At 41.1% G+C, this 25,627-nt stretch overlaps 1 protein-coding gene across 3 annotated transcripts in view; it reads left to right on the forward strand.

Annotated features, from left to right (window-relative positions):
- pam (peptidylglycine alpha-amidating monooxygenase) overlaps nucleotides 1-25,627 on the forward strand; it is a 121,696-nt gene that overhangs the window by 32,881 nt on the left and 63,188 nt on the right. For all 3 annotated transcript variants that reach the window (XM_067258741.1, XM_067258742.1, XM_067258740.1), the window contains 9 exons: nucleotides 195-318; nucleotides 3,336-3,393; nucleotides 11,081-11,168; nucleotides 16,235-16,326; nucleotides 16,791-16,874; nucleotides 21,429-21,477; nucleotides 24,006-24,073; nucleotides 24,674-24,754; nucleotides 24,920-24,996. In XM_067258741.1, coding sequence (XP_067114842.1) covers nucleotides 195-318; nucleotides 3,336-3,393; nucleotides 11,081-11,168; nucleotides 16,235-16,326; nucleotides 16,791-16,874; nucleotides 21,429-21,477; nucleotides 24,006-24,073; nucleotides 24,674-24,754; nucleotides 24,920-24,996 — 721 coding nt within the window. The remainder of the gene's footprint in view (nucleotides 1-194; nucleotides 319-3,335; nucleotides 3,394-11,080; nucleotides 11,169-16,234; nucleotides 16,327-16,790; nucleotides 16,875-21,428; nucleotides 21,478-24,005; nucleotides 24,074-24,673; nucleotides 24,755-24,919; nucleotides 24,997-25,627) is intronic.

Consider the following 25,627-nt stretch of genomic DNA (forward strand, 5'->3'; position numbering starts at 1 on the left):
CACATCAGTCAGTTTGTGTACACTCATTAACACTCAATATCCTGCGTCTGAACTAGTCACTATTGCTATACTTCCTCATCCTGCTGCCATGAGAAGTAATGACTACAGATTTTGTGAGGTTAGTGTGGGCCATGTCATGCTGGCTTGTGTTATCTTGTCAAAAAGAGCCTAAATGTAGATGTTCTGCCATGCAGGTACCAGGAGGGCCCCCAGTCAGGCCCTAGTGATTGCACCAGGGGTATCCAGCCCCCTGTGGTCATGGCCAACTCCCACAACTTTTCCTTGGACGTCCGCATGCCCGGAGTCAGCCCCACAGCAGTAAGTATTTATATTATTTGTTGTTTGTGTTTGTTTTAATGCTTCGTTGTGACCCAAGTAAAGATTAAAAAAAAAAACTTTCATCTATCCTTCCATTACTGTTAATGGACAACCTGCCAATTTATATTCTACCTTCGTGTAGTTCACAGTGTATACATTCTGAAAAGACCTCCATCTTGGAATGGGAACCAGTTCCTTTTAAAAGGTTCTATTGTGTTTGCTGGCTACCTTGGTGACATCTGGCTTTCTTTTCAAGATCCCAAGAGACTTGAACAGTTACCACTGTTCAGGTCCCCATTTATACTTTTTCAATGCAATATATAGTTAACATGTTAAACTACTAGTTATATGTAGGATTTTGTAACTCGTAGGCTAGGAGGTGATGTGTGTTTGCGTGTGTGCACGCATTCTTGTGTGTCTTGTTATCAGGGAGGTATGTTGATGGTTGTTTTCACCGGAAGTGTGGTGTGCATTACTTCCTCTGAACCGTATGTGCCCATGCCTCGTCTGTGTGTGTGTGTGTGTGTGTGTTGTTGCGCCCACCCAGTATTGATCCTACTGTAATGCAGTCATTACTGTTGACTCACTGTTACAGACAGAGCTAATTGGCTTCCATTGAGCCTTCCAGCATGCCATCCAGTCAGTACTACTGCATTGGTTAGCACATCTAAATCTCCTTCTAGAATCCCTCTCTCTCTGTCTCTCTCTCCTTTTCTATCTCTTTCTCTCTCTGATTTTGTCTTTCTCTCTGAGCAAAAAACTCCCAAGGATGTGTTATGGCTAGGAAAAGCAGGCTGGGAGCAGAACATGACAGATCTGTTGTAACTGAGCTCAAGGCTTGTGTGCTTTGACAGCTTTTGTCTGTCTGCTTATGTAGGTGTGTGCACACTCTTATATGTGTGTGTATTATGTTGTGCGTGGCAGTGTGTGGCTGAATACTTGTGCATTTGCGCACTTGCATATATAATTGTGTGCGTGATATATTTTTTTTTTTATCGTGCAAGTGTGTACACAAGGAGGAGCTGAACGGCAGTGTGGGCGGTTATTATTATTCTTAGTGCAGGTTTATGAGTCATCCGCCAGTGATTCATCTGTGGTGGCCGATAGGCTAACCACGCTGACTGGGGGATTACTGAGATGTAACATCTTGCAGAGGTTTCAGCCCTACCTCTCTCCCCTTGGTCATCACCGTGTCCCAAGAGAGCCATCCTTGTGTTTTGTCATGCACATAGGATTACAATGAAAAAGTAGATAATAATAAGTAATTTTGCTTTGAGAAAAAAAAAAATATAGCCATAGCTGAAAATGTGGCACATTCAGTGATAGTTTGTTGTTATGGATATTTTTAACCCACTGATAAGTGGATGAGTACTATGCAAGATGAGGCACTACATTTTTAAGAATCTGTTCATGATGGTATGGCACTGACTTGCAATATAACAAACTGCTCCTTGGCACTGTTAGACATGTGCACTTAACTGTATTTGCTGCTATTACTATATGCACTTCTCGCATGTTGCTTTGAAGAAAAGTATGCTAAAAATAAATAAATGCGAATGCGATTTTTAAATAATAATAATAACAATACATTTTATTTAAAGGCGCCTTCCTCAGCACTCAAGGACACCGTACAGGGTACACAATACATTTAAAAACAGCAAAATAAAGAATATAACAACATTAAAAACAACAGAAAAAGGCAGAGCAATTGACATTAAATGGAATATGCAGTTTTAAACAAATGAGTTTTGAGTTCCAATTTGAAATGGGGTAATGAATCAATATTTCTGAGTTGGGGTGGTAGTGAATTCCAGAGACGGGGAGCAGAGCGGCTGAATGCTCTACTCCCCATGGTAGTGAAGTGGGCAGAGGAGACAGACAGGTGTATGGAGGAAGAAGATCTGAGGGGGAGCGGGAGGTAGTGGGACCCTGGAGCAGATTAGACAAATACGAGGGGGCGAAGTTGTGGATGGCCTTGAATGTTGTAAACGGGAGGCTTTTGAATGATATACGGAACTGAACCGGGAGCCAGTGGAGCTGTTGCAAAACAGGAGTGATGTGGTGGATAGAGGGGGTGCGAGTTATAATGCGGGCAGCTGAATTCTGGACCAGTTGAAGTTTATGGAGGGATTTGTGAGAGAAGCCGAAAAGGAGAGAATTACAATACCATGTTGCTATCCCATCAAGAGTCATTTAAGCCTACCTGTAGGCATTGCTATGGCATCAAAGTTGACTCATCGACAGCCCTCATCCTGATAAAACAATTTATGGGAGTCAGGTGGCTGAGTGGTTAGGGAAGCGGGCTAGTAATCAGAAGTTTGCCAGTTCGATTCCCGGCCGTGCCAATTGACATTGTGTCCTTGGGCAAGGCACTTCACCCTACTTGCCTCGGGGAGAATGTCTCTGTACTTACTGTAAGTCGCTCTGGATAAGAGCGTCTGCTAAATGACTAAATGTAAAATGTAGTTAAATTTATACTGCCACATGCACCGAGAACTAGCCTACCACCCCTAGAATTGATTCATCATTTGGCTGTGTTTTTGCCAAGGCCTGAAACCAAAGGGAAATAAATGACAGCCCAAAGCCATGGCCAAGCAATTGCAGCGTTCTGCCTGAAACAGCTTCCTGTCATGTTTATTACAAACATGCCACTTAACGACTTTTCACTGCTTTGCCCTTTTTTTGGTCTGTCCGCAGTTCTTCTAACAGTCCTGCATCTCCCAGCTGTGAACTTTTACACAAGCAAGGCAGAGCATTTTTTGTACTCTTAGGAGTACTGTGTGGCAATATGTTTGAGAGAGACACCAGCACAGCTGTGTCCCACAAGTGGTGTTGATTGCTACAGGAATGATTGGCAAAATGTACACACAAAAATTAAGAACAAGCATCATACTGGAATTGTTTTTATTAATGTATTGTTGATCTGAATCAACCTCCAGTGTTTTTTCTACTCACTTTGATAGTGGATGTCAACAAATGTGTTTGCACAATTTCATGTGATTGCTTTGTTGTTTCAGTCCGATTCCTATTTATGTGTGGCGGTGCCGGTTCCGACAAGCAGGGATGCTTATATAGGTGAGTAACCCAAACCTAAACCCAACACATTACCATTTCAAAAGAAGGTATGTCTTAATTAGATCTTTGTCAGAAGCTCCATCTCCTAGAAATAATCTGTTTATTTCTTCATTCAATGTCTGAAGAGGAAGCTAGCAGCTAAACCAACTCTCTTCTGTTCTTCTACACACTCTGATAGTACGGTGATATAAAGAGTGCGTTTAAATACGATCTGAAACTGTGTTAAAACCCTAAAATAGGGATGTTTATTATAATAATGATAGGAAACAGACACAGTGACAAAACACACACGATGACAAAACACAGTATAACACCTCCACATTGTTCCTTGCAATTTCTGGTATTTAATTTCAAATGACGCTCACATTTCCAATGAGTACTAGCCAAAATTGCCAAACTATAGATTTACTTCAGTAACTAGCTCCCAAAAATACAATTTCTTTTAACTAGCACCAGGGCAACCCCTTCCCCTTGATGCCTTTGGCAATGGTCGCCTTTCCAAAAACCCATGTATTTTGTCTGACCAAGTGGCAGGGTGAGTGAAATCCTATAGTAACACCATGCTAACACTTAATCTCAGTGGCTTTTCACTTGTCTGTAAACTGGGGAAGTTTTTTATCTAGCATACATTGTAAATTTTTGGCGCACAATATGATTACTACCCGGCCTATCACATTCTTCTCCTCACCCCATCACTGGCTCAAACCATAAAGAGAAGACCTGCCTCCAGTCCTGTCCAATTATATTTGACATGAATACATGCGAGGACTGGCACACTGCTTTGTCCCTAAACAAGTACAGTACAGTGCTATATAGTGTACGGGAGTACAACGGCACTTAGGAATGATTGGCTGGACCTGATGTTAGTTTCGTCCAGGATCACAATGTCTCTTATTGCTGCTTTTGTTGGTTTGTTGTAACTGTCTTAAAATTATTGTACTCGCCGTGAAATATATTATTGTTGCTTGCTTTTTTCGACAGGTACACTCTTGCACTTTTGAGGTTCTTGCTCTTTAATTGTAACTTGTCTAACTACATGCTCTTATTGTTCTTCCCTTTAGGACTTATTTGGTTTTCACAATGTATGCATCATGTTTGGCTACCCGCAATGTTTGGGGCTATCTCGTTGTTATGATCAGTGACCTATGCACTTTTGTAAAACTCTCTCTCGGAAGTCGCTTTGGATAAAAGCGTCTGCTAAATGCATAAATGTAAAATATAGTAGGGGGAAATGCACATGGGAAGGTCCCATGACATGCTGTTTTTGGATGCTTTTATATAGGCCTTAGTGGTCCCCTAATACTGTATCTGAAGTCTCTTTCCCGAAATTCAGCCTTGGTGCAGAATTACAGCCACTATGAGCAGTCCCACAATGAGCTTTCCTTAGGACGTGCCATTTCTGTGTCTGTAGCTTTAAATGCCATGAGGAGGAGAGAGGCAGGTCTAACTGCCATGCTTCGGTCGTTTGCAAGCCATTATGTCTCTCGAGGAAAAAACGATATTGCACTCGCACGGTCGTAGTTCATTTTCTCATTGGCGGGCCAGATTCTCTATGCGGGCAAAGCAGAGAAAGGGGAGGTAACCTTTCCTCTTATGACGACATAAGAGGAACATTTTCAAATCGGAGCGTTTGAGCTTTCATTTTCTCAAAGGTGGAGAAGAATACCCAGGGCTTGGTTTACACCTATCAAAATGTCTAGCCACTGGGGCAACAAAGGCAGGGTAGGGGAACTCATATTAATGTTAAATAACCTCTTAAAGTGAAATTTTCATGTCATGGGACCTTTAAGACAAGGCTGGTGTCTTTTGTGTATGTCTGGCTTATGTCAGCCTGGGTGTGTGTAGTTGTCTGCATGAGGGTGTGTCTGTCCCTTAGCACACAGCACCTGAAGCTACAAGCCTCATCAATATATTACCATGGTTGAAAACCATCTGTCACAAGTTGTGATTTTTTTCCCTCCCAACATTCACATTTAGGTGAACTTGCTGAAACAATTGCCAGGTGGGATCTCGGAGCAGAGTCCCTGAAGGGAAGTTGTTAGGCCGTTTATTTTTAGAATTCATAACTTGATAGCAAACGGTAGACATCGCTTTTACCAGGTTTAAACAAACTCTTCAACACTGATTTGAATCTACATCTCTTCTGTCTCATAAAGTAATTATGGTTCATTCATGGTGTAATGTGCAGGGAAACTTGAATGTGTGAGAGAACGAAGATATGGAGTTTGTTGTTTCGAGCCCCCCTTGAGTACTACTGAGCCATGGAAAAGAGGACTTGACTTACGCCTGGAACACACTGGCTGCAAAGTGCCACTAAGCGCCTGGAAGCGCCACGATCGCTTCCAGGATAAACACATGGTTGACCGTTTGTTACCAGCATAGTGAAGTTGGGTGTTAATTGATAGGCTATAGCCTACAACCAACATAATAAAATCTTAACAACATGTTTGTTTATCCAAATATATCATATAATATGGTGTATTTTATCCTGCAGCCGAATTCGCAAGCGGCTGGTGAAAAATTTCAACCAGCTGCCAAAATGATCGCTGCAGAGCGCAACCCGATCCAGGTGCTTTGCAGCTAATTGTGGCAATTTGCAGCCAGTGTATCCCAGGTGTTAGACAGTTAGTTTACTGCTCTATTTCCCTCTCAACTGCAGCTTTTGTTGTACAACAATGTCGTAATGTTTTTTGTAAACATTTGCTGAATCCACACTTTCAAATATAGACATGTTGGCCCATTGGTCTACAAGAGGGGGTTTTCTGTGTTAAAGCGCGTTTATGTTTACAAATTCACAATTCCACTCTGTAACAAGCAAGACATCTGGCAACAGTACACACCTTATGGACTACATTCATGTGAACGAGGGGATATACATGGGTCACTTACGTCAATGCCAGGCAGTTGTGCTCATTGCTATTGTGTCATCCACACAACTCATTGACATTGTAAATCAAATGGTTACATCCAAAATGATCATTGTAAATGAAAGAAATACTAATAACAAAAGGCTTAGGTTGTATTTAAATCAAAATGCACTTCGCATATCTATGTCTGTGTATGTGTCAGGATACAAGTATTATTTTCCTACAGGAAGAGCAGGTTAGAGAGCAAGTGCTATCTTCCAAAAATAACTGAGTAGATAGAGCTCCTTACAGAGATTAGCCTTGCTCAGAATGTGTGAACTGAGGCAGAAAAAGCTGTTCTATTTGGCCATTGGTAAGGAAAAGAGGGATTCATGTAGACAATCAGCTGTTTTTCTTATGTGTCTGTCTGACTGATTGTTGCAAAGTAGCGTTGAATAGAGTGATGTCTCCATCATGATCCGTCTCTTTGTACATTTATCTTTCTCTCCCTTTTTTTGTCTTCCTTTCTAACTCCGCCTCTTCTTTTCTCTCCCTTTCGCTCTCTCTTTCCCCTCCTCTCGCTATTTCCCTGCATAAGCCCTTCTTTTTAACAGTGATTAATGCACAGGCATTTGTTGCCTAATTATGGGGTGTTGTCTCCATGGATATAGGGCAAGGGGGAGTCACTGTAAAGGTCTAGCAGCCCGCTGAGCAAAGAGCCCTTTCTTCTCCAAAGCAGCAAAGAGAGCTAAGTGAGTCCACTTGAACTAGCATTGGGGTTTGGTTAAAACGTTTCAGACTAACACGTATGAAAGCAAGCTTGGTTAAAGCTTATTTTGTGTTAAGGCATCCATCATGGATCAACAGGAAACAAAAATGCCATACACGATGTCCAAAAATCCATCTCATGGCCTTAAAGAATGAAACCATATTTTAACATTTATTCCCTTTATTTTAGGGATTGCCCAGCTAGTTATAGACCATTGACAACTCTAAACACAGACTTTTGTCACACAGGATAGTCACAGCAGAAGCTTTCCTTGTAGTATTAAACCACTGAAAGTTTATATGAAAATGTATGAAGATTAGGGAACACACAGACATATACACACCAGGCTTTTGTCAGTGAAATCCAATTTATTATTCAGACCCTGGTTAAGATGGGCCGTTGGAAGAAGCCATGCCGAGGGTTTGGGGGTGGGGGGGGCGGGAATGTGTGTCCATCACTTTCATGTTGAAGGGCTGCATTGACTTCCTGTCAGGTCTGATGCCTCTGCTTGTGTGTACCGCTGCCAGCCCCAGTGCATCCTCACTAATGAAGGCAAAGAAACTTGAAAGGGTGCCACTTTTAATGTTTCAATATATACATGCACTAGCTTCTAGTACATCAATTAGCTACATGGCGTTTTGTATAATTTGCCATTTTGGATGTGCTGAAAGTGAGTGCTGTTTTGACAGTTTAGCAGTTTAGAGAAGGACCACAGGGGCTTTCAACCTTTAAAAACGAGTCAACATCCTGAAGGGAAATATATCTTTTTCTTTCTCTGTCAGCAAAACAAGTGAATTTATCCCACTTGAGTATGCCAAGAGTGAAAATGTCAAATTCAACATCCAAGGGGATTCAAGTAGAGATGGGACTGATCCAATCCAATATCTAATCGGATGCCCATCCTAAAGTCATTGTACTCGTCGGAGATCGGACTGACGACGCAGATCCAACATCTGATCCAACATCCTACAGAAATGGTTAGCCAGCTAACGTGCTACTAACATTAGCAGTTGGCTAACTAAACCAAGCCATTTCTTACACTCTTACTCAACACCTTGTATTTCTCACGCTGAGAAGGGATGACTTGTCCCACTATAATTAATGGATGAGGCGCAAGCCTACGGAACATATCAGAAACAAAGGCAAGCAAGATGACAAAGCAAAACTTGTAATCAGGGGCGCTGCCAGGAATTTTGGGCCCCATGACAAAAAAATCCAATTGGGCCCCCTCTGCGCAGCTGTTGTCACCACAAATCTAGGACCTAACTGTCCCATCAAAAGCTTTACATAACTCTAATCAAAGGCTTGCAACTGTCTTGCTTCTTGTAGTTCAATACTAGTACTAGCACAATATTTACTGCTGGTGATTTGTACATGCAAGTCTGCATGTGTACATCCTCATCATCTATGCTGGCCAGTGCCCTCACAAAAGCCTCCCTGTCCCTGTCAGTCAAATCTTCTGGCCACAAACCTGGGTCAACATCCTTTTTATGACTTCTGTCTTCTTCCACCATGCATCTCTCATCCTCATCATCACTGTAACTTTCTTTCCCTTCTTCCTGTGCTTCCACACTTCTTCCTCCTAGATCTACCTGAGAGGGCCCTGGCTCTGTACACCTGGCACCTGGCTCTACACAATGCATGTGATATATACATATATACAGTATATATAAAAATATGCCATATACCAATAAATGACACTGACACTACAGAACATTGACCCAAATTACGTACAGTTCTGTATCACCACCACTTGATTACATACATATCCAATAGTTTATTTTGGTGTGTGTGTGTGTGCAAGCTCAAATAAATTGCCCTACATGATGGGAATAATAAAGTCTGTATCTATAGATGTCATTTAACAGCCATAATTCAATCTAAATGAACGTATCAAACTGGATTATTTGAAATGTCTGTAATTTACATGCAGGCTGAGGTAAACTACTCACTGTTTCCAACTGTCCATCATCCAGTACAGACAGTAGCTTTTTTTAATTTTTTTTCATAATGATCATTGTGAGAAAATAATTAGTTTGAATTTCTGTCATTAATAAATATTCCTTTTTTGTTATGGTAAAAAGAGCAAGAGAGACAGAGAAATCCCCACAAACTCCCTGGAATGATGCTAACTGGCATTTTGTTAACACAATGTTGCTCACCTTCTTCACTGGGACAGGGAGCGGTACAGTTGGGGAGACGGGACAATGATTTAATAGGAATATCTTGCTAAACGTTTCCCTGTACTGATTAAATGTTGATGAAATGTAGGCTAACACTAGTCTGTAGCTAGCTATCTTATTTCACTAGAGACATTAAGCCAACAGGTTAATACCACAGACCACTCTCTTTTTTCTCTGACCTTTTTTTGAAAACCTGATTTATGTTTACTAGGCGACATTGTGATCACTATTTCTGGTGACTAGCGCGTCTAGTGACTGCAACTAAACACCGTCAGTGATAAGTGCGCTAAGGCAGGAACAAACCATTTCATGCCGATACAGGGGGGTGGTCGGTCAATATGGATGTTTACTTTTTGGTCAATGGGGATCTTTAACTTTTTTGCCAAACACAAGCAAAAACAAAGATCGTATTATTATATTTGAAATATATATATATACTCAATGATGATGGTTTATATGATATATAATATAATGTAATTTCATATTAGTTATCAATTTTTGGGGGCCCCTGTCAGTCAGAGGCCCTTAGAATCGTCCTAACTTTTCCCCCCAATTCATAGTTTTCACGTGACGTCACGTTCCAAGGGGCACGCCCCCTTGGAGGGCAAAAAAGGCTTTCCGCTGCCCGCCATCCATTATAAAGCCATACATTTGCTTTGAGTCTGTTGCTTTTGTGTTGCCAAAATGTCGGATATTTGTCGTTCTATCGGATGCAGTAATCGAAGAGGAAACAAGCCTGGGCTGTGTTTCTTTAGAATTTCGTCGAATAAAGAAAACCCAGAGAGCAGGAGATTGTGGATTTGTGCCATTAAATCTATGTTACCTCTGTCTCCGGGAAGGGCAAACAATGCCAGCCGTCCAAATATACACGTATTTGCAGCTAACACTTCATCAAGCTCAAGTAAAGTTAAACACAAGAATATAGAGGTATATTAATTATGGTATTTTTTGCCATAAAACACATCTTTATGTAATCGGTTTGACATAGTTTGTTGTCTATCGAGGCGACCAACTGCAGCGGTCGTCGTGAGTTAAAGTTAGATAGTTAGCTAAATAGTTTGGTTATTGTGTTAGACACAACTAAACTCAAAATGCATTTGGAATTAGGTACATGATTTGGAAATCCCTTTCACCGATATTCAACTGAATGTAAAACAAAGACAATGTGTGAGGCTTGACTAAAAAAAAATTACAAAATGTGTTAAGACTGATTGGTTTTTCATACTCATTTGATCCTTTACATTTTTTTACAGCATCCCAACTTTTTTGCCGTTTGTCAAGCCATGTCATTGTCCCCAAATCCATATCAAGATTTTGACTAATAATCGGCCATGTGTAGAATACTGTTTTGTTGGCTGCAGCCTGGCTGAAGTAGATTGACTAGCGGGGTGAATAGCGAATGGGATGTGAGATGAGTGTTTATGTGACACTGTCACATTAAATTCAGAAAATGTATATTCTCCAAATAGGTTAAAAGAAATATTGAGGTCACTCATTGTTTTGTTTTTACATGTCTGCTTGTTAAAGTCTTCCAATGAATTGTAAACGGAGGCTTTGACTGCGTCCCGGGTGTTATGGTTATTTATTTCAGACACTTTGTACAGACCCATACTATGTAGCCAGCACATTTATTTGGAACGGTGAAAATATATTTTTACTGTCATTATCACATAATAATGGACCCCTGCAGCCAATCAGAATTGAGTATTCACCCAGACCATGGTATATAAAAAAGAGAGCTCTGTATCGGAATCAGTATCTAATTAGTATCCGTATCTGCAGGTGTGTATCAGAATCGGTTCGGATTTGATAAAACGTGGATCGGTGGATCTCTAGATTCAAGTTCTATAATTGTGTTAATTTCCTGCTTTTCTCTCCCGTTTGCACAGTGGACTTTGTGCCTCACGCCAGTATGGACACGGCTCACCACATGTTGCTGTACGGCTGCCGGACCCCAGTCTCAACTACCAGCTACTGGTAAGTCAATTATGCAGCACCTCTCCATAATGTTACGTTGTGGGATATACTTTTAGCTTTCTTATTGGCTGGGTAACAAAACGACATGTTGAATCACTGCTACCTAAGTTGATTCATCTTAACCAACGGTTGTGAAAATACGTAAATAATATAATATCATAACATAAATGGGGAGGGGGTAGGGATACGATTATTTAGAGAACTGGGCACTGTGCAAAGTTCACATTTTTTGGGTGTCCATTTAAGAACCCAAAGTATATAAGCATTTCGAGATCCCTAAAGAAATGTTCCACCAGTTTCGCAATGAATCTCTTTCAGCCATGTTGAGCTGGCACTGGATCTAAATATCACAGCATTGACACTGTGAAGTTGAAATGCTGTGAATTGCTCTGATTGTGGTTTGTGAAAATTAAATAGTCCTATAAAGTGCATTGCTTTATATGACACACTCATAAAAGACGAGTGGACCGTGAAAGATTGCCAACGCCAATAATACGACCAGGTACACTGGCTAGCTAAAAGATAGACTATATTTAAAGTGGATAGTTTATTTCAGTATAGCTAGAAGGTTATTAGCTACAATTGTTGCTGTGTAGACTACACAAACAATTCACTATGATTTGGCCCAATTTCCATTGCTTTAGGCATCATCAAACAAGGACTTACTTGCTGGACAACCTTTAAATTGACGATTCACAATTTTGGGAGGGGGGGGGGGGTACACAGTCATTTAGAAACTAACGCCGGTACAGCCATGTGAGCAGTGCTGACTAGGGTTGGGTACCGAAACCCGGTTCCACTATGAAACCGGTTCCTACACAACCAGCAGGAATCGGACCGGATTAGAACTCAAATTTCGGTTCCTCATTTCGGTTCCATTTAATGTGACGACTGAAATATTTTCCCTCTGTCGCTCCGAAACAAACAAAAAAATATCACACTTTCTCTGTAGTCCACCGTTAGCTAGCTACCGTAAATGTAGGCTACTTTTAAAATTCCATATTTCCCCTCTGGGCTGACCAAAACGGACGTAAAAGCATATCAACCATTCACTGCATGTGATCGCTAGTAAACATATTACACTTGCTCTGCTAGTCTATCCTTAGCTAGCTAGCTTTTAGTGCAATTAAAATGCCTAAAGCGAAGCGGTCGAAAGTGTGGCTGTATTTCACAGCCAAGGATTCCGGCACGTTGAATTTATTTAAACATGCCGTGACACACAGAATACTTCTTAAAGCAGAGGAAAGCACCATGTTTGACAACTTGCGGACATCAGTCCCTGGTCCCTCAGGAGAGGTGTTGTATCTTGCCAGAGAAGGCAAATGTTGTCATTTTTCTGCAAAAGAACTGCTAAAGTTTGAAGCTGGTTTAGTTTCATAGCATACCAACTCAACATTTATTTTGTTGTTACTTGTTAATAGTGTAACTGTTATTTATTGTTAAATTATTGTAGTTGTGTGTTAGGTGACTTAGGTTTACTTATTATATATTTAAGTACTTTAAAACGTTAATATATTGTTAAATTTAAGTAATTTTCAAAAACAAAAAAAATCGGTTCGGCATCAGAATCGTAAAATTCCAAACGATACCCAACCCTAGTGCTGACTGCTGGCACTACATTGAATCTGCTCATTTTAAAGGGTTTTCTTTATTACATTTACATTTAGTCATTTAGCAGACGCTCTTATCCAGAGCGACTTACAGTAAGTACAGGGACATTCCCCCGAGGCAAGTAGGGTGAAGTGACTTGCCCAAGGACACAACGTCATTGACACGGCCGGGAATCGAACCAGCGACCTTCTGATTACTAGCCCGATTCTCTAACCGCTCAGCCACCTGACTCCCTCCCTTTATGAATGAAATGCTGGCTAGCAAAGAGAAATACAATACTTTTTTTAGTAGCCTATAGATCAGTGAATTTGGTTACTTAATTAATGTTTTAACTGATGCAAAATCTCTGCCTGCATATTGCAAATGTGCACAAACTCCAATTAAATTAACACCAAATGAACAAACAAACTTTATAATCACCATCTGCATCACGGGCATGGGCACTGCGCTATTTATAAATCCAGGAATTAGTGTGTGTGTCACTGAATCAACTAATCAACATCTTAATCCCCAGCTGCACTGCACCAAGGGCACTGCACGGGGACTATAACTTGATGATTCAGGCCTGCTCCTCATTCGGTTGTCAGTGTTGAAACGAACCGCAACAGATATAGGACGAGAACAATATTCCTATCACTTTAGCCTCCTCAGTCGGTTTCTTGAGGCATTGATATAACCTATTTTACTTTATTTTACAGTACTGCATAGCACAAAGGAAAAAAAATACAAATGTTAATGTAAACATAGCAAACACCTCTGAAGGCCTTTATATGCTTTGGATACGATAGACTCTTTTTCGTTTATGGTTCTCCGTAGGCTGTGGGTGCTGAAAACAAATCACTGCCAGAAGAGTAGGTGGCGCAACGGTAATGATGTCATTAGCGGACCAATCACAGCCGTAACTATCCGAAAAGTTAGGAAATTCAGGAGGTGCACGTCGAGCTGTCCGGGGCTCTCGAAGAGGGCGTTCCACGTAGACGAAGGCGTTCCCATGTGTCCGTTTTTTGGAAAACGGAGTACCCTAAATCGACCTTTAGGTAGAACGGTACCTCCAGTGCTGTATGGTGAATTGTGCCAACAATCATGACAACTGGCTCAACCATTGTGCATGTAATGACTTCACATATATTAATATAATTAACTAAATGTCTAGATGTTTGTGAGGGTAAGACAATTTAAAAGAGAATCAGTATAATACATTTTGATCAACATGACATAAGCAACTGATAACTTTGTGTCACCAACATCTGCATTACAGGCACTGTGCACTAGTTTAGTCTCATGCGTAGTGAGTCTGAAGTTTTAATATTGCGTCCCACAATGATTTGTAGAGCACCAAACCCTCAAGCTGTTACAGTATCCGTTGAAATAACTGCTTTTTCTCCCTGTCACTGAGGAGAATAAGCTGGAACACTGTGTAGCCATGGTTTTGTATGACAGAGGTGGCTAATGCGTGGGATGGCTATTGTCTCCCTAGAGCACAGAGGGAAAATCTCTACAGAGAATATGAGAGAGACAGGAAGGGAGTATGAAAGAGAGAGAGACCGCTTATCGCAGACGCTCACCAATAAACCTGCTTGTTACCATAGCAACTGCTGCCACCTTGACAACAGGGATCCTCAAAGGCCCTGTGGGGTGGAGTGTGTGTGACTGCACGTATGTGTGTGTGAGGGCTCTGAGGGCCCCTTTCACATAGGAGGTGTGTTTATCTTACTCTACATTTAAAATTTTCTCTTCAGGCTATGTTGGAATAACAAAGCCATCATTAGACAGCATCGCCACAATGTCTGCAAAAGCAGACAGCACAGCATTAATATACACATGCTTCTCATGTCTTTAAGGCCCAGGCTCATCTATTTAGTTGTCTTATGAACTGTTATTCAGATGTATTTCATTTTATTCAATTTACATTTTAAAATTAAATCTGTTTTGAATGTAGAACCTGTATTGAATAGTATATTGTGTATGGCTGTTGTGAACAAACGTGCCATTGTTAGGACAGCCTTTAATTTGTTAATTCATACAAAATTCAGCTCTTTTTAGACGCTTGTGGGGATATTTTCTTTCTTTCACTCCCCCTGTCTTTCTCTACCCCTCCAAAAGCACATTTAGCATTCCAAGTGTGAAAAGCTGTGGAGATATTCTGACACAGCCTGTGTGAAGCTGCGCTCAAAATCAAAAGAATCTCTAGAGGATCAGTGGGGGGGGGGGCTTGAAAATAGGCCATACTATGTGACTACCAATCAGAATGCACCACATCCACACTGAGCTAAAAGAGAGCTCAGATACAAATGTTACCCCCATTTTAACTTGCTGTTATCACATATCCCAACTCCATTCATGACTACGGAGGCAGTGAGAAGGGTTGAGTACCGAAACCCGGTGCTAATATGGCACCAGTACCTATATGACCGGTATGTAGGCCCACTGGACCGAATCAGAACTCAGATTTCAGTGCCTCATTTCAGTGCCACTTAAATGCCTGAGCTGTCGATTGAAATATTTGCCCTTTGGGTCGCTAGTTAATTTATAGCCTACTGCATTCATGTGGTGTCAGAATAATCGGTTAAATAATTTCCCAACTGAGAATTTACATGTATGCAAGTTGGAACATGGAAATTCAAATAACATGGTAGACAAGTAGGGGCACCGGTATCGTAAAAACCCAAATGATACCCAACCCTAGCAGTGAGCGAGTGTGTAACAACATAGTTATCCGCCAGCGGTGCCATTATCTATTTTACTAACCAGGTGCTCCTCTCAACTAAACGGTTTCTCTTTGTGAGAGCAGGTTGGGGAAAAAAAGGAAAAAAGTAAAGATAATCATTATTTTGTCAGAAAATGGCCGCAACTTTCTTGAGCAAACCAGAATCCAGGAAAGCATGAAATCTAATCTGCAAGCGTGAGATTATCTTTCCGTAAAATGTATTTCCCTTATGCACTCTGAGTACAGTGTATTCATATGGAACAAATACAAGTAATATCTTCCCTGGCAGTTAAGAAAAACAGACTGATATGACGTCAAGGGACTGTATTGCACCGATGTTGGTATGAGACGTGTGGCTAGTGCTAATGACCTGACGGCTTCTAAATGTAAAGGCATCTACGTTTGCTGTATTCTTTCATCTTACATTGTGAGGGCTAAATTGGAAACTGAATTACATAGGTAAACACATATTGCAGCCTTTTTCTGTCAATGTTTCAAGGTGTCAACAAGAAGTTCAGTCTGTGAAGCTTCACAACAAGTAATTGTTTGTAAAGAAAATCAGTATTCCTTTCCAAGCAATCTCATGTGGTTCTCATATCTGGGAAAAGAAGAACAGACCCAAGATCAACACCCCTTTGAATCACCCCTGACGTATCAATATTTTAAAGTCAAACTGGGCGACCGTTGATATTCTGTTTATTGAACCCAAGTGCCTGGAGTTCTATTGACGAGTGCTCTGTTTTCCCAGGGACTGTGGGAGTGCCCAGGGCACCTGTGAGGATGATGGTGCCATCATGTATGCCTGGGCCCGCAACGCTCCGCCCACAAAATTGCCTAGAGGTAGTCTCGCCATAGCTCTCTCATGTACCAGTTTTTTTAATTATGATCTCCCCTTTTCTCTGTATAATGTTAGCCTTCTCCCATTTACTCATTCCTCTCTCCCATCTACAATATCTCTGTCCCCAATCTGTCTCTCTCTCTCCTATTCCTTCTTTTTCTTTCCTTGTCTTTCCCCTATCTCTTAACCTCTTGCTTCCCCCCATTTCTCAATCCCCCAGAGAGGCATATCCATGAATACTAATCCCCAGACTTTAGTCTGAGCTATTTTAATTGCTGTACAATGAGTTATTTTATCAGTGCATATCAGCCAACCCTAGAGGTTGTAATTGGCTACTCTCCTTAGCTCTCACTCCAGGTTTCTCTCTGGCTCTATCTCTTGATATTCTTTCTGTTTTCTCTACATTTCCCTCTGTCTTCTCTACCTTCTTAACTGTCTCGTTTTCCCATCTCCATTGGCTTCTCAGATGTGGGGTTTAAAGTCGGAGGAAAGTCAAAGATCACGTACTTCGTATTGCAGATCCATTATGGGGATATCAGTGGTTTTAGAGGTGAGAAATACTAACCTTTGTGTTTAAATGTCATGTCCTTTGTTATGAAGATTGACCAGAGGTATGGAATGTTGTTTTGCTTAACTTATTTAGGATTGTGAAAGCTTTGTGCCACTGACAAGCATGTCTTTATCAAACAAACAAACTTGATCTTCCTGCAGTCACCTGCCCCTTTGAGCAGACACACAATTCAATACAACCTAAAGAGGTGGACATTTTATCTGTCATCTTTTTGCCATTCCTTTCAATAAACTCAAGACTAGAGCCTTTCTTTGATGCTTGCAGAACCGAGTGAGGGCCTCATCAGTTACGGTTACTCATGTGCTCGAGACAACCTGTAGACTCTCCAGCTCCGCATAACCAGGGTTGGCAACCGCTGCATTGAAACAAACAGAGAATCAATATAATCAATAAATAATCAATTTACAAAGTATGCTATGTTTCTTATCCTTGTTGTGTTACAGTAGACAATAATTACTGTACAGTGCATTGCCCATGTTATGTACACATACAGTCAGGTCCATAAATATTTGGACATTGACACAATTGTCATCATTTTGGCTCTGTATACCACCACAATGGATTTTAAATGAAACATGTCAACTACTACCAAGATGTGCTTTAAGTGCAGACTTTCAGCTTTAATTTCAGGGTATTTACATCCAAATCAGGTGAACGGTGTACATTTACATTTAGTCATTTAGCAGACGCTCTTATCCAGAGCGACTTACAGTAAGTACAGGGACATTCCCCCGAGGGAAGTAGGGTGAAGTGCCTTGCCCAAGGACACAACGTCAGTTTGCATGACCGGGAATCGAACTGGCAACCTTCGGATTACTAGCCTGATTCCCTCACCGCTCAGCCACCTGACTCCACCTAGGAATTACAACACATTTGATATGTGGCCCCCCCCTTTTTAAGGGACCAAAACTAATTGGACAATTGGCTGCTCAGCTGTTCCATGGCCAGGTGTATGTTATTCCCTCATAAAGGGAGTTCGTTATTTCATTGACAAGGAGCAGATAAAAGGTCTAGAGTTCATTTCAAGTATGGTATCGGTGTTTGGAATCTGTTGGTCAACTCTCAATATGAAGTCCAAAGAGCTGTCACCATCAGTGAAGCAAGCCATCATTAGGCTGAAAAATCAGAACAAACTTATCAGAGAGATAGCAAAAACATTAGGTGTGGCCAAATCAACTGTTTGGTACATTCTTAAAAAGAAAGAACGCACTGGTGAGCTCAGCAACACCAAAAGACCCGGAAGACCACGGAAAACAACTGTGGTGGATGACAGAAGAATTCTTTCCCTGGTGAAGAAAAACCCCTTCACAACAGTTGGCCAGATCAAGAACACTCTCCAGGAGGTAGGCGTATCTGTGTCAAAGTCAACAATTAAGAGAAGACTTCACCAGAGTAAATACAGAGGGTTCACCACAAGATGTAAACCATTGGTGAGTCTCAAAAACAGGAAGACCAGATTAGAGTTTGCCAAAAAACATCTAAAAGAGCCTGTACAGTTCTGGAACAACATCCTATGGACAGATGAGACCAAGATCAACTTGTACCAGAATAATGGGAAGAGAAGAGTATGGAGAAGGGAAGGAACTGCTCATGATCCAAAGCATACCACCTCATCAGTGAAGCATGGTGGAGGTAGTGTTATGGCGTGGGCATGTATGGCTGCCAATGGTTCCCTTGTATTTATCAATGATGTGACTGCTGACAAAAGCAGTAGGATGAATTCTGAAGTGTTTCGGGCAATATTATCTGCTCAGATTCAGCCAAATGCTTCAGAACTCATAGGATGGCGCTTCACAGTGCAGATGGACAATGACCCGAAGCATACTGCGAAAGCAACCAAAGAGTTTTTTAAGGCAAAGAAGTGGAATGTTCTGCAATGGCCAAGTCAATCACCTGACCTAAATCCAATTGAGCATGCATTTCACATGCTAAAGACAAAACTGAAGGGAAAATGCCCCAAGAACAAGCAGGAACTGAAGACAGTTGCAGTAGAGGCCTGGCAGAGCATCACCAGGGACGAAACCCAGCGTCTGGTGATGTCTATGGGTTCCAGACTTCAGGCTGTCATTGACTGCAAAGGATTTGCAACCAAGTATTAAAAGTGACAATTAGATTTATGATTATGTTAGTTTGTCCAATTATTTTTGGTCCCTTAAAAGGGGGGGCACATATAAAATGTGTTGTAATTCCTACACCGTTCACCTGATTTGGATGTAAATACCCTGAAATTAAAGCTGAAAGTCTGCACTTAAAGCACATCTTGATTGTTTCATTTCATCCATTGTGGTGGTATACAGAGCCAAAATGATGACAATTGTGTCAATGTCCAAATATTTATGGACCTGACTGTAATTACAAATAATTATGTTGATACTCAAGCACAAGCCCCATGTGGTACCTTTATTTAGTGCACAGTCAACTCAAGTTGTTGCAGTCTCCCCCACTGCAAAAACTGAACTCCCAAAAAACCCAACAGCAAAACGTTGTATTGTGGAACTTTCACTGTAACAACTTTATCCTTACTGATGATGAGAGACAAGTGTGTTTGTGTGCTTTGTGTATGTGTGCAGGCCATGTCTGTGTGTGCTTGCTTGATAAATTATTTGTCTAAGAGCAAATTATTCAGTTTTTTCCTCTGCAAAGTCAAGCGGCTACAGAATAGTTGACTGAAGAGAATGGGCAATTCTGAGGTAGACAGTCTTTTAGCAGCATGCAAATGCTCAGTTATTGACCCATGGTACTGTTTGAATCGCGATTCCATCTGAAATACTGCCGGTGACAACGTTGTTACAGTAGCTTGTTTCAAAGGGGGTTCTTAATGAATTATACAATATGAGTAGGCTAAATGCTTGAAAATATCACTAGAAGGGAAAAATTTAAGGGGACGGACCCACCTGCAACCGACGCAAGCAAGCACACCCTACAGTTTCCCCAGAAATTGTACCCTCTCTAGTTATATATGCTTTCCTGTGTGGCCTATATGAATAAGAACTGAATCAGCATCTGAATCCCATGTCCTCGACGAAGTCAATTGTGTTGAAATTCTGACAATTCAGGAAGTGAGTTTTGTGGCAACCAAAGGGGCGCAGCTAGGACCACACAGCACAGCACGGGTTGTGATCTGGCCAAAGCAGGTGTTTATTTTCGGAACCGACCAACACAAATACAAAAATAAATTAGGTTCTTCCTCAGTCGAGGGCACAGTCGGGACTGGTCTCCTGGGCTGTCTGGATCCCCCACTCCTCACTTCAACGACACACAGAAGCGTTAGGGTCACGGTTAACCAATGTGTGTTGGGGTCAAGCTACTACTCACTTTTAGCCATTTTTTTCCTTTCGGCAGGGGTGGCCCGCCTTTTATAGTGGGGCCATCCTCGTTCCTGCTCATGAGCTGCAGCTGTGTAGCTCGTTGTCTCTGGTGGGGGCGGATCCCGGACATATCTTCCCCCGATCACCTGACCCCGGGATTGCTGCGCCCCTGGGTTGCCACAGTTTATAAAAATATGTAATCATTTATTACAGGGCTGCCAACTCTCACGCATTGGCCGTGAGACACGCATTTCAACCATTACACACGCTCTCACGCCACACCTTGTATATCTCACGCTAAGAAGGCAACGCCAACCATGTAGCCCTGCTAACGTTGTAAACAGTAACGTACGAGGCAACATAGACACGCTAACAGCCCTGAAAACTCTGCTTCTTACCTTCCAGGTCATAGAAGTGAGCTAGGATTAATACACAGTGACAGACTCTTATCTTAACCCCCTAACTTATCTTTCCCTCACGGAAGTGACCACTGTCATTGTGTTCAATGTTCAACAAACAACAAGAGATCATGCCAAACCAAAAGATAGTGAGCATGACGAGCCTGTCAGCACACGGTTGAAACTGAATCTGGCACAATTTAAAATAATCTCTGTTAGGGGCTTACTTCTCTGTCATTTTAGTAGGCTGCTCAGCGATATCCTAGGATATTCATGTGCATCCACTGAAGCTAACCTCTGTGGTGCACTTTAGTGTCTCTTTACCCAAATATACTGTGTACACTAGACAACCTTGTCAAGGGAAGACCCCAAAGCAGCATGTTCATAACTGTCTACTTTTTGCATCTGTAATAGTTCCATAATTCCTCATTAATATGTAATTAATCATTCATGTGCATGTGAGATTATTCATAATTGCTAGTTATATTTCCAAAGTATTGTAAACACAAGACAAATAATCTGAATACAATAGTTTCTTCATGGAATTAATGTAACATTATATAACAGGAGCTAATCGAAAGCTACAAAATAAGTAATTTGTTCAAATAATAGATTTTATTAGAGGGAAAACCTCCAATTAAGGGCCTTCTCCCTAGTGTGCTGACTGAGACTGTGTTGTAATTAATAAAACATTACCATGTCTTTCCAGTTGATTATGGGTACCTGCACATGAGAATAGGCTCCATACATTTAAGTTACTTTTGTTTTGTTCATAATTTAAAGTGAAGATGAGGGAGACTAACAATTATATATTTTTCTGTTTACAGACCACCATAAAGACTGCTCAGGACTTACATTAAGAATGACTTCCAAACCGTAAGTATGTTATCGGTCATGGTAAATCTCGATCCTCTGACAACTCTTACATATTTTGTATGTACAGTATGCAGTTAAAAATGTTGGGCTCTGTACTCCATCACATTGGATTGGAGATTTGCTACATGGTTCACGCTTTATGGATCCAAATACTGTTAAATGAAAGCTGACAGCCTTTAATTTAACCTTACATCCCCATTTTTACTTCACATTCAACGTACTTGAGTGCAGTCAAAATAACAATGTGTCATTCTCCAAATCTTATGGACTACACTCTATTTTGAGTTGAATGAGGCCCAGCTATTTATGGAAACTAACTACTAAATATTATTGAACGAACCGAAGTGAACATTTGTAAAATGTAAAAAAATACTTTAAATAAAACAATATGATCAATTGCGAGCAAACAGATATGCATCAAACAACAGCTTGTGTCAGCAAATCATAACTGTTCCACCAAGCGGTAAATGAGAAAAATCAACATAACAAGGAGAATATTCATGACAGGAACAGTCGCAACTGCTGGCATTCGGATTTGATGTTAATCGATAATGTCACAGCCACGTCTGTGCCCCCATTGTTTAGTTCTGCTTTCCCCAGACGTAGTGTTCTTCCTGGGTGTGTTCCGGTCCTAGTCTTGTCTGTGTCTCCTGGCTCCCTGCACCTCCTGCGTCTCGATCCAATCACCAAGCTGTTGTCTGTTGTGTAATCACCCGCCCTGTATATCTGTTTGCTCCCTGTGTCAGTCCTTGTCGCGTTCTCATTGGATATGTTGTGAATACTCCTGTGTTGTCCCTGGTTTACAATAAAAAACCTTGGCCTGCCTCCTGCATTTGGGTCTTACCCCTGCACCCACAACATGACAGATAAATGTTGGTGACTGTACAGCAAGATGCCCAGAGAGAAAAATTGCATTATTGAAATGGGTCATTGATCTGAGTGAAACGCCAGCCGCATCGGTCAGGTTTCACCCCTCTATCTGACTAATAGAGGAAGAATGATGTGACGGATGGCTCCTCCGGCTCCATGTCGCACCGTCTCCATATTTTACACCTGGTGCTGCACAGACACTTTCGAGCACTCTCCCACTCCATTTTGGCTCACTCAAAAGGGGAAGCCTGGGGAATGCCAAGAGTTACTGTTGATAGGGAATCAAATAGCCAAATACCTGTTTCCATCAGAAATGCTAATTTGCTTGGCAATTTTAAGAATTTGCGTAAAACCTACCTTTATAATCAGGTTTTTAATTGTTGATTTAATTGTGTGTGTTGTTATTGCATATTATGTTTTATGAATAACTTTTTACTGTACTGTAGTGCTTTTATTGCAAGAAAGGTGCCAGTACAAATACAATTTATTATTATCATTACTATTAAATGTTGCAGCCAGTTTGGTGAATTCATTGAGACAGGATTGCAGTAGTGTGGTACAGATGAGAGGGTGAACAGCACCGAATTTCACACACAATTACCAATCTTCTCATTTGAACTTTGATTTTTAATAGAATGTTGTGTAGTTGAAAGGTGTTTTAAAGTCACTTAACCCTTCGTTTTATGACACTATGAAGAGGTAGAACCCAGAAATAAATCCTCTCCTGCAGTGAAGCTTGAATTAACTGGAATCAAATGACTCCAGTGTTTCCTTTAGGATTTTTTTTTAGCAGTGGGGACAGGTCTGTCCGAACAACAATCCCCCCCGATCCCCGCCACCAAATGTTTTACGTATGAAACGGAACTGTCTGCTTTCTTTGATCTTGACATATAGGCTAAGCATTCTGTAGCAAATAATAACAATAAACCCACTATTTATTAGATTTTCTTAATGCAGTGTAACTACTTCTGCATAATAATGCACCTAAAATACAAACGTGAGCAAGGGCATTTAGCAATCGCTATCAAATCAACAACCACGTGCAATTTAGCTAGCAGGTGAAGAATAAAAACAACGGAAATCACCAGTTAATTCATTTAAATTGGCAAGAAGGGGAGTCAGGTGGCTGATCGGTTAGGGAATTGGACTAGTAATCTGAAGGTTGCCGGTTCGATTCCAGGCCGTGCAAAAAAACAAATTATGTTTTGTCCTTGGGCAAGGCACTTCACCCTACTTGCCTCGGGGGGAATGTCCTTGTACTTACTGTAAGTCGCTCTGGATAAGAGCGTCTGCTAAATGACTAAATGTAAATGTAAGAACTATACACAAATACAATAACAGGCTTAATTGAACTGACAACATAAGTTAAACGACTTAAAGTTCATCTCAACTGGCTAGTTATCCTCCGTGCCATTCTCCGACATGCACTCAGTCACTGCTGATAGACGGCCTTTTGTACAGCCCTATTTCTGAGCAGGCCCGCCACGGCAAAATCAACATAGAGGAAACACTGGACTCACCATACATCCTTATTAGTGTAAGTGTGTAAAAAGATGACTCATTTCATAAGAGTTTCCATCAAAAGCCAGTCTAGAGTTTGTTCTGGTCAGGTAAAATTGTCTGCAATGCTTTTATATCAGTCTCTTTCCTCCCCACAGACAGCCCTTCATTGCTGGCATGTATCTGATGATGTCTGTGGATACCATCATCCCTCCAGGCAGTAGAGGTATTCATTATTAGTGTGTATGTGTGTCTGTGCATCCCTTAGTTACATACAGAAATCTGGTGGTCAATGGTTTTCCAATCCTTTACCCACTCCTCATTACAGTGTCAGGCACATTGCTCCACACAGCCTTCATTCCTCACTATCGACTTCCTCTCCCATCCACATTTCTGTGGTAATTAAAACCAGTGGGGGCATCGGAATTAGAAGATTTATTAGTCCAGATTAGCCTGGCATTTTTCTGCACAGGCCATTACACAAGTACAGTATATGTTTTATCGTGGAGCCAAGGAGCTAGTTACTCTGCAGTGGGATTGTGTTTTATTTATTTGGTGGTAATGGATTTTTTGTTGTTGTTGCCAAACACATTTTGGTCCTCAGTGGGGGGTTTTTACTATCAAATTCATGTGCACAATATCAACAGGCGTTTAGCAGCAAAAACGATGTTTGATGCAGTGATCATGCGTTGTTTTGTGAACTTTTGTTAAAAGGTGTTGGAAGTTCTTGCTAAGTTTTCTTAGCAAATACTTATGAGTGCTTTCCTTTATTATAAGATGCATTAATGTGCCATTGAAGTGATTTTTGAAAATGTCTGTTCCACAGTTACCAACGCTGATATTGCTTGCGAATATGAATCATATCCAATGTACCCATTTGCCTTCAGGACCCACACACATAGTCTCGGTAAGTTTAATTTCAATATAAAATGGTTATCAGTCTCTGTTAATGTTACATGAGAGACAATAGCAGGTTGATTCGCTTAATGCGAGTCTACTTGGATCTAAAGCAAAGATACCGGATTTAGATCATGGGATTTCCATTTAAGATGCGTTCACTTTTCTGTCACAGGTCAGGTTGTCAGTGGATACAGGATTCGAGATGGGAAGTGGACTCTGATTGGACGGCAGTCGCCGCAGTTGCCACAAGTATGTTGTCTGTTTGTCTTTGCAGACCATTTACTGAAATAGCATAGATGGCCAGAAATGGATACGCCCCTTCAAAACAATGGTAGGGGAAACACTGCATACATTCAAGACCTATGGAGACATGCACAAAGTACGCACCAAACGAACAAAGGATATGTGCGGAAGCTATCCTGCATAGGCGTACACATACTTAGCCTGACGAATATTACGACCATAAGAGCATTTAGCTAGATTACCAATACAAAAGAGTCTCCTTTCTACCATGTTGCTAGTGCTGTTACTTCCAATGAAAGCTTAATTATCCAAAGAAGCACTATCCCTTTCCAACAATGCCAAGGAAGGGTGGGGCGGGGGTGCTATGGCATATCTCACAGTGTTATCAGGGCTCTCAAGTCTCACGCATTCGCTGCTCACGCTGTCACGGAACGGCTTGTATTTCTCAACCATTTCTCACGCTGAAAGGTAAGGGATAACTTGTCCCGCTATATACAATTAATGGATGAGGCGCAGATTTCTGCCAAGTTGATAGTTGTCTTGAGTTACAGAGTCAAAAACAAGAAACATCAACATTTGTACTGGTTAACATCTGAAAAAGAGGATATTACAAATTTTAAAATGACCTAGGCCTGGA

This window comes from Osmerus mordax, chromosome 20 (assembly GCF_038355195.1).
Source record: "Osmerus mordax isolate fOsmMor3 chromosome 20, fOsmMor3.pri, whole genome shotgun sequence".
Taxonomy (NCBI): domain Eukaryota; kingdom Metazoa; phylum Chordata; class Actinopteri; order Osmeriformes; family Osmeridae; genus Osmerus; species Osmerus mordax.